We start from the raw sequence: 11,906 nt of genomic DNA, 5'->3' as shown, positions 1-11,906 counted from the left end.
ATTCCAACACTATCACGCTCCCTGTCCTCTACACTGCGCGTTGCTAAGAAACAAATCAAAGTGTGATTGATTTCGACATTTTGATAAACACAAACACACAAAACACTCAATTTATGGCCAAAAAGTTTTAGGTTACGGTAATTATTTAACCTTTGGTGGGTTTAGTGAACGGCGCAGTCGACAAGAGAGAAATGAATAACCATATTCGGACGCGTCCAGGTGATTACGCGTCTTCCGTTTCCGGTGCAGGGGCGTGAACAAAAGGGGATCCGCTTGCCGCGTGCGATCTCGCGCCGTGTTTAGCGGTACAAAAACATCGTTACATTGTTCATGTTTGTTAGCGCGGTTCGAGAGGAGATGGAGGCGTTTCACCAGCTTCTGTTGGAGTATCCTGAGTTAATGTACAGCGGAGTCGGAGCCACGGCGGTTGTCGCCGGCGGGTCGCTCGTATATAAGATCGTCACCAGGTGAGTTGAAGCTTTTTGCACCGCGGCGCATGTTTTTTTTAGCTACAACCACGTTAACGTCAGCACAAGTTCGCAGGCTGTGTTTAAAAGATGCATTGGTAGTTCAATATTGTGACAAAAAAGGAATAATGTTGGCAATAAAAAATGCCTAAATACATGTCTTGTTTCCTCAGAGTGGGCTGTTTATCGTACGCTAACCACAGAGCTAACTTTGCTAGCCGTGGCGCTAACTACACTTCACTTAATGCTAAGTTACATAGTTTTGTAACATTTACACTACGATAACTGGTGATTTAACCATTTGAATGCACATTGTTTTTAGTCTTTGTTCTTCGGAAGCTATTGCGCGCATAATTATTGAGCCAACGTGATTGTTTTCAGTGCATTCATTCACCAAAACAGCACTAGGGCTCGCCAAACTTTTGCAGCCAACCAGTTTGACATGATCTTAGACAGTGTGCTCCACTTACTCACTGACTGGAATTAGACAAATGGTGCCTCATTAATAGAACAGTGATATTTGGGGAGCCACGTGAAAACACTTCAGAAATGCATCCTCGGATTTAATTAAGTGTCATGTTGCACCATTTACTCCACTTTAATTTACAGAAAGAAGCCGACCCATGCGAATGTGAACTGCTGGTTCTGTAATGACAACACAGTGGTGCCCTATGGGAACAGGAACTGTTGGGATTGTCCCAACTGTGACCAGTACAATGGCTTCCAGGAGGTATGTTTTCAAAACTTTATAATGCAAGTTCTTTTGTTTTTTTTTTGCAAGTGAAAAGTGTTTTTTTATATTGTTCTTTTGTTAATCTGTCTTGTTTTCAGAATGGGGATTACAATAAACCCATCCCAGCTCAGTACATGGAGCATTTGAACCATGGAGTATCTGGTAGCCTTCCCACATCTGAGGCGCCCAAGACCCTGCAGTGGGTCAACTGTCAGATGCTGCTGTGCAGGAAGTGCAATAACAACCAGTCTTTAAAGATCAAGCAGCTGGCCTCATTCATCCCAAGGGATGATGTATGTATTGTGCTTTTCTACTCACTACAACTTTATTCTTACCATGCCTGACAACCGTAAACACTACATTTATTATGGTTTGTTTCTGTTGTAGGAGAGCTATGACGAGGAAATTGAAGCCTACAAACACTACTTGGAGCAGACCTATAAGTTGTGCAGGCCTTGTCAGACAGCAGTGGAGTATTACATCAAATATCAAAACCGTCAGCTTCGGACGGTGCTGCTGAACCACCAGCTCCGACGCAGTCGAGAATCAGACAAGGGCTTCATAAAGGTCAGTGCACTCAATGTCCGAAACTGCAGACAAGTAAAGTGTGAATAAATGAATCTACATGAAACACAGTAAGGCTTGATAGGTAACCATAGGCAGTGGCGTGTTAACATTTCTGCCAAAGACTAAATAAAAAGATGATTATAACTTAGATTATAGCTTAGATGTTAGACATCTAAATTCAGTTGAATTCAGATGGGTCTTGTTTTTTGGCGATTTTTAATATCACATACTTTTATTAAAGACATATGTCATGTATGGAGTGCATAAGTTTGTGGTTTTCTTCCCCCACACCAGTAATAAATACGGTCTTAAATGCATATTGTTTTTTGACACATTTCAACTGTTTAAGTTCTAAGTATAGTAAGTGCAAAATGAAGTATGTTTCTCTGGTGTAGTCAAAGTGCAAACATAAATCTGCTACATCCTCATTGTGTATTTTTTTTCCTTCTTATTAGGACATGTCAGCATTAGTCTTTGCATAGCGTATTGATTTTAATATGATGTGAAAACATCAGTATTAACAGTGAAAACATGTTCTCTCTCCCGCAGAGCTCCAATTCTGTGTCTTCTCCCATCGGGGTCATACTGTTACGGGCCCTTGCCTTCCTGATATGTGCTTTCCTAGTTGTTACATATTTCAGTGAACTGCCGGACCAGCATACTTCCCCTACTGGCCCTACTGGCCCGCAGACCCTAAGTGGTGGGGTCAATCCTCCAAAGCCTAAACCCTCCAATGAATCCGCCCCGAAAAACGAAAGCAGTGGAGCCATACCCGTATGGCAGGGTCTCCTGGAGCTGCTCCCAGACAAGGCCATAGACAAGGCCTTAGAAAATGCCAAGCTGGTGTGGCAGCTTGGAAGGGACAACCAGCTGGCTGTAGTCTCTGTTGGCCTGTTAACTTGTCTCACTGCTATCTTCTTGGGAGGACCTGTGAGGTAAGCAGTCACCACCTCTTTATTTTACTTTGGAAGGGATGTCCCAGACTTGTGTCATTTAAGCATAAGCAAACTCCAATCTCACATGTTACTGCATTTTCAGGTTGAGGAGAATTGATGCTGTGGCCTCTGTCCTGTGGTTCGTCATCCTGTGCCTCTACCTGGCTGAGAGCTACTGGACAAGTTCCTTGAGCTGGATGGATACAGCCAAGCTCAGTATCAGCTGCGTCTGTTGCCTAGTGAGCTTTGCCGCTGCTGTGGCAACTCGCAAACCACCGGGTCCAAGAAGAGCCCGATATCGAAGGTCAGAATCTGAGCAGTAATGTTTGAAACATGGGATTCTTTCCCATGAGAGGTTTGTGTTCATTAGAACCAGATCAGAACACACAAACCTTTAAGTGTTAACAATGTACGTTATTTTTTCTGGTTCCTTAACAGAACATGGAAAATGCTGTTTTTTTTACTCTCTACCCCTGTTACTGCTGTGTGCGAATGACTGAGGTTTTGACAAATGAATGTCAAACTCAAAATGTGTGTGTCCTTTTTCATAGGACAATAATACAAGTGCTAATTATTTTTATCACATCAAAACCTCACCTTCAAGCACACTTCTACAGTTGCCCAATGTGTTTTTTCAAATTTTCATCATTTTGAATTTTAGAGTATTGCTGCACAAAAATGAGATGAACAACTGTTCTCTCTGGTTGGTAACAGTGTTGTCATTGATTAAATGATAGATTTCTTATTTTTGGACTGTTTCAAGGACAGAAACCAACTAGGGAATCTTTCAGGAATCATGTAACCAAAAAGGAATTCTTAAGAAACCAACAACACTAATAGAGGTGTGTGTGTGTGTGTGTGTGTGTGTGTGTGTGTGTGATTCAAGTACCCAACTAGTACTAAGCTTTGTATTCTACACTGTAGTAGAGCATCTAACAGCATTTTTGAATGTGCTTGTTTATTTATTAACGCTCTGGTTTTAAAGATTATTTACTAACTGCAGCTCATTGACTGACATATTAATTTATGAACACACTGTTTTTCTCTCCAACATCTACAATTTCTGAACAAAGAGTGACCTTGGATATTTTCAAAAGTGTTCGTCAGTCCTCTGCCACCATTTATTTATAACTAGAAAGGCTTTTCCTTGCATGATATATGGTTACATGGTTTTCAACCGGACAGCCCACTGTGTACAGTTTCTATGAATTTTGATCAGTATTTGTAACGAGAACAGCGCTCACTAGTTGATCAAGGTTTTGCTATTTGCCGCTCTTCTCCCGTCCCCATTGTTGTCTCTTGTGCCTCTGTGAATTCCATGTGGATTATGCCTGAATTTTTCCTCTGCCTTGAAATGATGCATGACCTTTACTATAAGTGAGTAATCCCTGCAAAACAAATTTCCCTTTTATATATTGCACTTGTATTATGTGTTTGTTCTGTTGAGCTTAAAAATATTGCCTCTAGGGGACTCCCTGGCGGGTGCTTGGCTTGTATTGGCATTTGCTTGAGGTAATAATGTGTAAGTAAGTAGTTCCTGGCGGCTTTGTTGTATCAATTAAGGCTGCAACTACCATTGTTTTCGTTGTTGATTAATCTGCCAGTTATTTTTCTAGATTAATCATGTGGTCAAAATGTCAGAAAATAGCAAAGTCCATCCCAGCGTCCAATGTGATGTCTCTTAATGTCTTGTCGGTTCAAAACTCAGAGAAATTCAGTTTTAATGGTTTTTGAATCAGAAAAGAAGAACATCTCCATATTTAAGAGGCTGAAAACAGCATCTTCTGTCAACTTAACAAAAAGTGAAATGCTAATTTTTGCAACTGAATATGGTCACTGGCTTTTAGCGTAATGTAAAAGTGTGAGCAAGAGTGTAAGAATCAAAAGTTATATGAAGCAAGTTTTTACCACACTCTTGCCAGATAAGCCTCAGCCATATTACAAATCCTGGACTTGCATGGTATATGCTTGCAGTTACTTCCAGGCAGGCTTGTCTTTCATTCAAACAATTTAATGTTGGACTGTAACTTTATCATATTCTTTCTCCAACACTTACCTGTTGCTTCCCTTGATCATTTCCACTAATACTGAACTTTCCTTTACCAACAGTGTAATATGTTGATGTATTAATAATACAGATGGACGTACTAGTTACTAACATTTCACCTCTCACCAATTTATTTCAGTTAACCTGTTTTTTGTTTTACTTTACTTATTTGAATGTATTGAGTGAAAGGGGATATTTATGACAGTAATGTGAGATGGTATTACAAACTGATAGCTGTAGAGTGTTTTATAGATTGTATTTGATGTGTACTGTAACTGTGGGGTTTAAATGGCATGTCGAGCTGTCCTGTAGATGGAGTTATGTTCTCAAACCAGCGTCTTTGCTGCAGTAGTGTCAAAGCTTTAATTTGTGGATTTTTGCAAAGAAAATGTTGCCATATGTAACCTTGGATATTAAAGGTGCTATTTGTAGGTTGTGAGGAAAGTATTGATTGTGTAAAATCTTAACAGTCGTACAGGGTAATTTCAAGGTAGTTCGAAGTCTGCCTCTGAAAATTTCATGAAAACATCACAGGGCTATATAATCCTATAGCATCAATTAGTTATGATGTACTATTACTACTTTTTTACTTTTCATAAGCTGCATCGTAAACACATGACAAAGATAATATTTCTTCAAAATGAAAACACCTGGCACTTGCTTTCATCAACCCTGGTGAAGGCAAGATAGCTAAAAATGTTTGAATAAAGCGCGCTGTACTGGAGACTCGTGCCAAGTGCATCTTGCAGTGTGCCAGTTCCCAAAGTCAGAAAAAGATAATATTTAAATAATAGTGCTGTTTATTTTTAGCTTTGTTTGTATATGCAAAGTACATCTTAACATTATCTTTGCCAAAGTTTTACATGCTGTGCTAAAAGTTTGTGTTCACTATAAACCTCTAGTGTGAATGTTTGTTATGCTATGATATATGCATAATATCCAGCCTATAGTATACGGCTATATTGTGTTTTAGAGAATTCCTGTAAGCTGTAGGACTGTTGACTATTATTTGTGGCAAGCACTTGGCTATAGAAACACTACTTTCAAACTTGTATGTTAATCACATGCCATATAAAACACACAATTTTACCATTGCCTCCTATGTATTTTGGTGGTGGTGTTTTATCAATTATGGCTAGAATAGAACATTTTTACTAATGCAGCCATGAATGTTTTTACCGCACTGTGTTTCCTATGGATATCCAATATGTAGTCAACAATGTGATTGTGTCATACCTAAACGTTTTAGATATGTGTCTGTTGCAGAAACACTAAAAGACTATTAACAGTTATAATGCCAAATCTTGGTAGTTTTTACACATTTTTTAAAAACAATTTGTTATTCCAAGCTATAGTATTAATAAGCTAATAAAATGCATCCTAATTTGATCACTTATGTTTATATACATATATCCTGTAGCAGCTTCAGAGTTGGAGCTCCGTCCATGTTGAAAGGTTTCCTGCAACATACCCAATAAAACGTACTGTGTTTTGGGTGTCTTGCTTTTAACTTTTAACTTTGTAGGAATGCTTGCTGTACATGGAATATAATAAACAACTGGTGAAAGGATATGCCTTCTTTGTTTGTTTTCAACACAAACTCTCCATCTTGTCCACTTGTATGTTTCTGTCCTGTTTGCGAAATAGTAGCTTTAACACACACCATTAAAGTAGCATGTCAGCACATTGTTTGCCAAGCCTGCTGTGATTACAGGTTTTCTAGAAAGACACTGCTTGATTGCCACTGAAAAGAAACTACTTTGATGCATAACAACATGTATGGGCCGCTGACTGTGTTGTGAAATTGTGAGTTGAGCTGTATTGCTGGGCAGCATTTCTCCTGGAGCTTTTGTTCTGTCGGCACACTCAGCTGCTGTTGTCCGACAGCTGCAGCAGCATTCAGCGACAGCCTCGCGGTAGCTGCTGTCTTTAATAAAGTGCTCTCATTAAATTGATATCAAGAGTTGTATGGTACAAAGTTTGTGCATTGATTTGATTTCAGACACTTGTACTCATGTAACTCTTTTTATTTTAATGTCAATGTTGAGTATTGACATTGGTGTGGAGCAGATAAATCCCATTTGAAGACTTTCTTAACACATAAATCACAAATAGAAAAGTGTCCATGCATCGCTATTTGTAAGGAGTTATCTTCTATAACAGTGCATTTCTTGCACAGATGTATATTACTGTGTGTTTCTGTAGTATTAAAACCTTGACAGTTTTGTTATAATTTTAATTTCAGCTAGTATACCATTCCGTTGCTCTTGTGTTGCAGATACCTTGGAGGCAGCCAGTCTCTCTTGCTTTCTCCTGACCTGGCAGACACCTTTGTCCCCACCCCGCCCCCGAACCTCTCCAAGCTCATCACCCGGCGACAAGGTCCTCGCGAGCGCAAGGCCTCCCCCTCCTCGCTGCCTGGGCGCCTCAGCAGAGCCCTCTGCCTTGGCACCATGCCCTCCCTCACTAGGACGGGTAACATTAAACTTATTTATTTCGGTTTGAGTTGAAAGACAAAAGAAATCAAGCTACTCTTTCCATGTCTTGTGGCATAACCTGAAGATGATGTATTGTGTTGGATTCAGTGCCCTGCCAAGTATTTGTGGTCTTGTGTCTCAAAAAACTCACTGTAGATAATTGACACAGAAGTGCTGTTCCTCTTTTTCAAGGCGCCTGAACAGGGGCAGGTGGGAATATTCAGCCCACTTCTGTCTACAGTTCTTGGCTTCCTATAGCTGCTCAGACATGTTTGATCTTGAGTTGCTACTTGCACTGTTTTGTTCTTGCATACAAACAAGATTTATAATTGATAAGATTCACTAGCCTCCTTTCATTTTCTGCTGTTTGGCAGTTGGGTCGAGACACTCTGTTTTCTAGAGAAGATCTGTCTGAAGGATTGGTCTTTTAAGTGTTACTGTATGGTTAATGCTTGGGTGCTTCTTTTTCTCTTTTTTAAACAAACGCCTTTTACAAAATATTATAACGGTGATGATAGACACTATTTCTAATCTGCCTCAGACATATTATTATTATTATTATTTCTGTTTCTATCTGCAGTGAGCTGATATTTCACCCTGGCCAATTACCCTACCCTGGCTGAACTCTGATAAAATGTGCATAAATATGCATTTAACATTCATGATAAAAGTAATAAGATGCTACAGTAGATGGATAAAGTGCCTTATTCCATCATTTAAATTTAAAGCTGAAACAGTTGATCATTAATCAATTTGTCGATCAATACAAATTGTTTGAATTCTTAATTTTTTTGCCACTAGGGTGCAAAAAAAAAAAAAATCAGAGCTACCACCACATGTCATCAACCTGTACAATTGTTGGCCTAACGTTTCAGCATAAAGTTGCCATTTCAGTAGGTTTAGATTAGCTTTTAGTTGTGTTGTTTCTGGTCAACTGGCACTGACTAATGCAGGTTTAAGGAAATCCCCGGTGAATGGTGACTGTATATTGTATTTCTTATTTTCAGATTCTGGTTACCTGTTTAGTGGAAGCAGACCAGCCTCACATTACAAAGACTCCCCGCCCTCAGGTATTTCATGTGGATTTTGTGATCTCTCCTCAACCCTATGTTTTAAACAATTCCAAACCCTTTCAGAGCACTTTTTACATTTACAATTTTTTTTGGCACAGACTACTTTTCACTGAAGTCGGGGAGCCGCCCATCATCCCCAGGCCCCTCTCCAACTCCTTCAGTAGCTGGGTCAGTTACATCCAGTTCAGGTTCTGCCAGACAACGGCGCCCCCTCATCAGCCCGGCTCGCCTCAACATCAGCGGGCGGAAGCTCCGGCTTTTCTCAACAGAGCCAGAACCGACGCTCATGTCCCCACCTGCGTCTCCGTCACATTTCCACGTAGAGTCGACTTCTTCCATTTACAGTGGCTGCTTCTCACACGACATTTCACCCTTCCAAAGCCAAAATGGTGAGTACAGCTGCATCTGTGAATAGTAAAATGTTCGTTGTAGGTTGGTTGCAGCAACTTGCATTTCGGTCTACCTCGGTGTCATTCATGATATCACCACCAGAGGGCAAAATAAAACATTCTCAGATCATACACATGCAGTGACTTTAAAAAGAGTTCATATTCATTACTAACTTAACTCATCTAAACATGAAATAACTTCATGTTTAGATGATTTTATCTATGGCTCCATGATTTACCTGCTTCCACTGTTTTGCAGATTTGAGCTCTTTGTTAAGGGATGACAATGTGATTGAAGAAGAAGAGAAGCAGGGCAGCTCCTCGGGGTCCTCCACATGCCTGGTTGGCACTACGACACAGGGGCTGGAGAACAACCCTCCACCAAAAGGTAAGAAGTGTGATTATAAACATGGGAGAAGAACTGGGATCGATGACATTCCCTCTTAATTTCAGTGTAATAGACGGGGGGCCTAAATACTACAGAACGGTCATGTAGGAATTTGTTTTCCCATTTTTGCTACTACTTTTGCATTCCATCTGATCCATATGGAACAGTTAGTGTATTGGTCTACTTATACTACAGAGAGGAGAGATGACGTAACTGTAACCAGTATCTGGTGCTACAAAGTCCAGTGTGAGCAAATATATGTATCTTTAAGGATGGACAAGAATCCGAAGAGTTGAGCCACATGAGCCTGCTGTAGGGTTTTAAAGCCCATCAGAAATGTTCGGTTCCTTCATGATGTATATGCATGATGATTCTCATAAAATTAATTAGCTTTCTTTGTAACATCTCCAGGTTTCATGAAGAGTCTTATTTGGCCGGGGCTTTTATTGGTGAGCCTGACCTCCAACCTGTTGTTCGCCTGCCTCTATATGTACCATAACTGGAGATGAACTGTTGATGGGTCCACTGTTCTCCTGTGACCTGTACAGAGTGAGTTGACCTCTGTCACGTCTGTGGACCTGGAGGTCATTCAGCAATGCCAGAAAACTCACCTTTTCTGGCAGTTACTTATTGCTTAATGAGAATACAAATGTCAGTTGTTGTTCTTTTTGACAGCGTTTCTCCTGTTTGGTTGGAGTTACGAAAAAACTGTATGCTGAAATCAAATATTATGTGATTGATTGCTTAAAAATATTTAGGCTTTTGTGATCTGGCCTTGTTTTTGTCTTTTGGTTTGTCACTGCTCCTCTTACACGATCACAGGTGCACATGTAATTGATTTAAAAGGCTCAGCTCTTGCACCGATGCTTGGTGGCTTTTTAAAGACCGTTCTGTGAAATGTGCAATAAACATGTACTTTTTCAGTCGAAGCTGCTTGGACTCAGAGGGTCATGTCTTACCTACTTATCGTGATCAACTGAATAACATTTCTGGTTCTTTACAAGAGCCAAAAATTGGAAAACATTGAGCAGAATGTTGTCTGTGCTGTATACTTACAGCTTTTCATATTTGAAATTTGTATAGATTTTCTATTTGTTGTGTCCTAATTTCACAGCACTGGTGTTCGCCATTCTCTTGCTATGTATATTCAGGAGGGAAAGAGTGGTGTGTCAAATGATATCCTGTTGGGTTGTTTTGTTAAAGAGTTTACAGTCAACATTTTTAATATGGTCATGTATATCTCATGTCACTCATTCACTACAGAAACAGTTCTTTCAACAAACCATTTAATGTTGTTATATCTTATAGATATCCTGTTCACAGGCTAGTGTGTAAGAGGCAAAACTCCTATGGTTAAGTGCAATATTAAAATCTCTTTAAAGAAATGTCCTAATGTACATGTTTGAATAATAAAGGCACAGAGATTCAGATAGTTTTACTCCTAACTGAGCTGTGAACTAATTTATACAGGACTTTTCTCATAACTTGTAGTCAAACATCTACATATTAAACCAGAATGATTTTGCACTTGTTTTTCCTTTTTTGTGTTCCGTTGTGTTTGTATTTTGAATATGTGATTGTTCTATTAGAGATGAAGAGCACAGATGTTTAATGCGTGTGTATGTTTTGAGTAACAAAGTTGTACATTTTGGACATGTATAAGAAGTGTTTAAACAGTTTACAGTTTGTTTGATTTGCTTCTCATGTAAACATCGTATGATGTTAGGCTTTTGGATTTATTTTTTTTCACATCACTGAATGGCCATGCACTTGAGTTTTTTTTTTTTTTGTGTGTGTGTGTATTTAATGGGTTATGTGGTTTTTCCTCACACTTGATGCTAACTTGTTGTAATTTAAAGTGCTGTTGCCAGTTTGTTATTTTGAGCCAAACTAATAATTAAACTAAAAAAATGTTTTCTGAAAAATAAAGTTGCTACTGAAACACCTCTAAATGACTGGAAATTATTTAATGATAGTTTCTATCATTAGATAATTCTAGTTAATCATTAGATAACCTTTATAATGAATTGTTTGTAAAGACTATTGTAACCTTTCAACGTATGTATGCAGTCTTTTGCATTTGTACTTGATGTGTAACTTACCATATGTTTATTTCTTCTCTCAAGAAGGCTCATTCATTGAAGGTTCATGTACATGTGGAAATTTAAATGCAGCAATGCTGGATTTTCCTAAATGAGACAAACCTTGTTTCAGTTAAAAGTAAATTTAATTTTTTTTTTTTTTAAACGTGTAACTGAAACATGTTGTGCTTTTTCTCTGGAATTGACATCACTATTATGTGAAGTCTGTCCAATTCAGAGTGTTTGACAGAAGTATGAAATTATGTTCTCTTTAATATTTGAATGTTTGTTATTCCACTGTGTTCAATGCAAATGTGTGTTCGCAAAAGCTGTTTGGTCTGTGTGATTGTAAAGACTGGCTTGTTTCTGGACCCATACTTTTTTAATAAAGTGCTTTTTCCCTCTCTATCCAGGTACACGGATATATTATTTCTAGATCTGTGTTGGTTTCTGCCCAGGGGCGGATCTAGAAAAATATTTATGGGGTGGCGAGAGGGAGGCAGGAATTTTTGAAGGGTGGCAACATAATAGTGTGTAAGTGTGTGTGTGTGTTGCGCTGAATTTAATAGTTTGATGACAAATAGTATGTAACACTACAAAGGGCACGGGCGGCCATTACAAACTCATCGCAATCAATGTCTGTGGCATTTGAGGTTTCATGTAAAACAGTTATATTAGGAATAAGTGGACATACAATGTGATCTCAGCTTTATAGGAGATAGAAGTTGGTAACACTACTGTGGTGGCGC

At 39.0% G+C, this 11,906-nt stretch overlaps 1 protein-coding gene across 1 annotated transcript; it reads left to right on the top strand.

The window, feature by feature from the left end:
* Nucleotides 1-248: 248 nt before the first annotated feature.
* On the top strand, nucleotides 249-11,565 carry tmem201 (transmembrane protein 201). The gene is made up of 11 exons (XM_035656706.1): nucleotides 249-467; nucleotides 1,077-1,197; nucleotides 1,299-1,493; nucleotides 1,588-1,767; nucleotides 2,317-2,702; nucleotides 2,806-3,006; nucleotides 7,028-7,224; nucleotides 8,234-8,296; nucleotides 8,398-8,688; nucleotides 8,948-9,076; nucleotides 9,488-11,565. The coding sequence occupies exons 1-11, from the start codon at nucleotides 331-333 to the stop codon at nucleotides 9,583-9,585; spliced, it is 1,998 nt and encodes a 665-aa protein (XP_035512599.1). The 5' UTR covers nucleotides 249-330; the 3' UTR covers nucleotides 9,586-11,565.
* Nucleotides 11,566-11,906: the final 341 nt, after the last annotated feature.

The sequence above is a fragment of the Morone saxatilis genome, unplaced genomic scaffold (genome assembly GCF_004916995.1).
Source record: "Morone saxatilis isolate NCDOM2014 unplaced genomic scaffold, NCSU_SB_2.0 Contig15, whole genome shotgun sequence".
NCBI classification, from domain to species: Eukaryota; Metazoa; Chordata; class Actinopteri; family Moronidae; genus Morone; species Morone saxatilis.
This window is presented reverse-complemented; position numbering and strand designations above follow the sequence as displayed.

What these genes read in the sequence shown, in the direction of transcription:
- tmem201 (XM_035656706.1), top strand. Translation starts at nt 331, where the DNA reads ATGTTTGTTAGCGCGGTTCGAGAGGAGATGGAGGCGTTTCACCAGCTT. An exon ending in CATTCATCCCAAGGGATGAT is followed by an intron (nt 1,494 to 1,587) that starts GTATGTATTGTG and finishes TTTCTGTTGTAG; the next exon opens with GAGAGCTATGACGAGGAAAT. An exon ending in AGAAGAGCCCGATATCGAAG is followed by an intron (nt 3,007 to 7,027) that starts GTCAGAATCTGA and finishes CTTGTGTTGCAG; the next exon opens with ATACCTTGGAGGCAGCCAGT.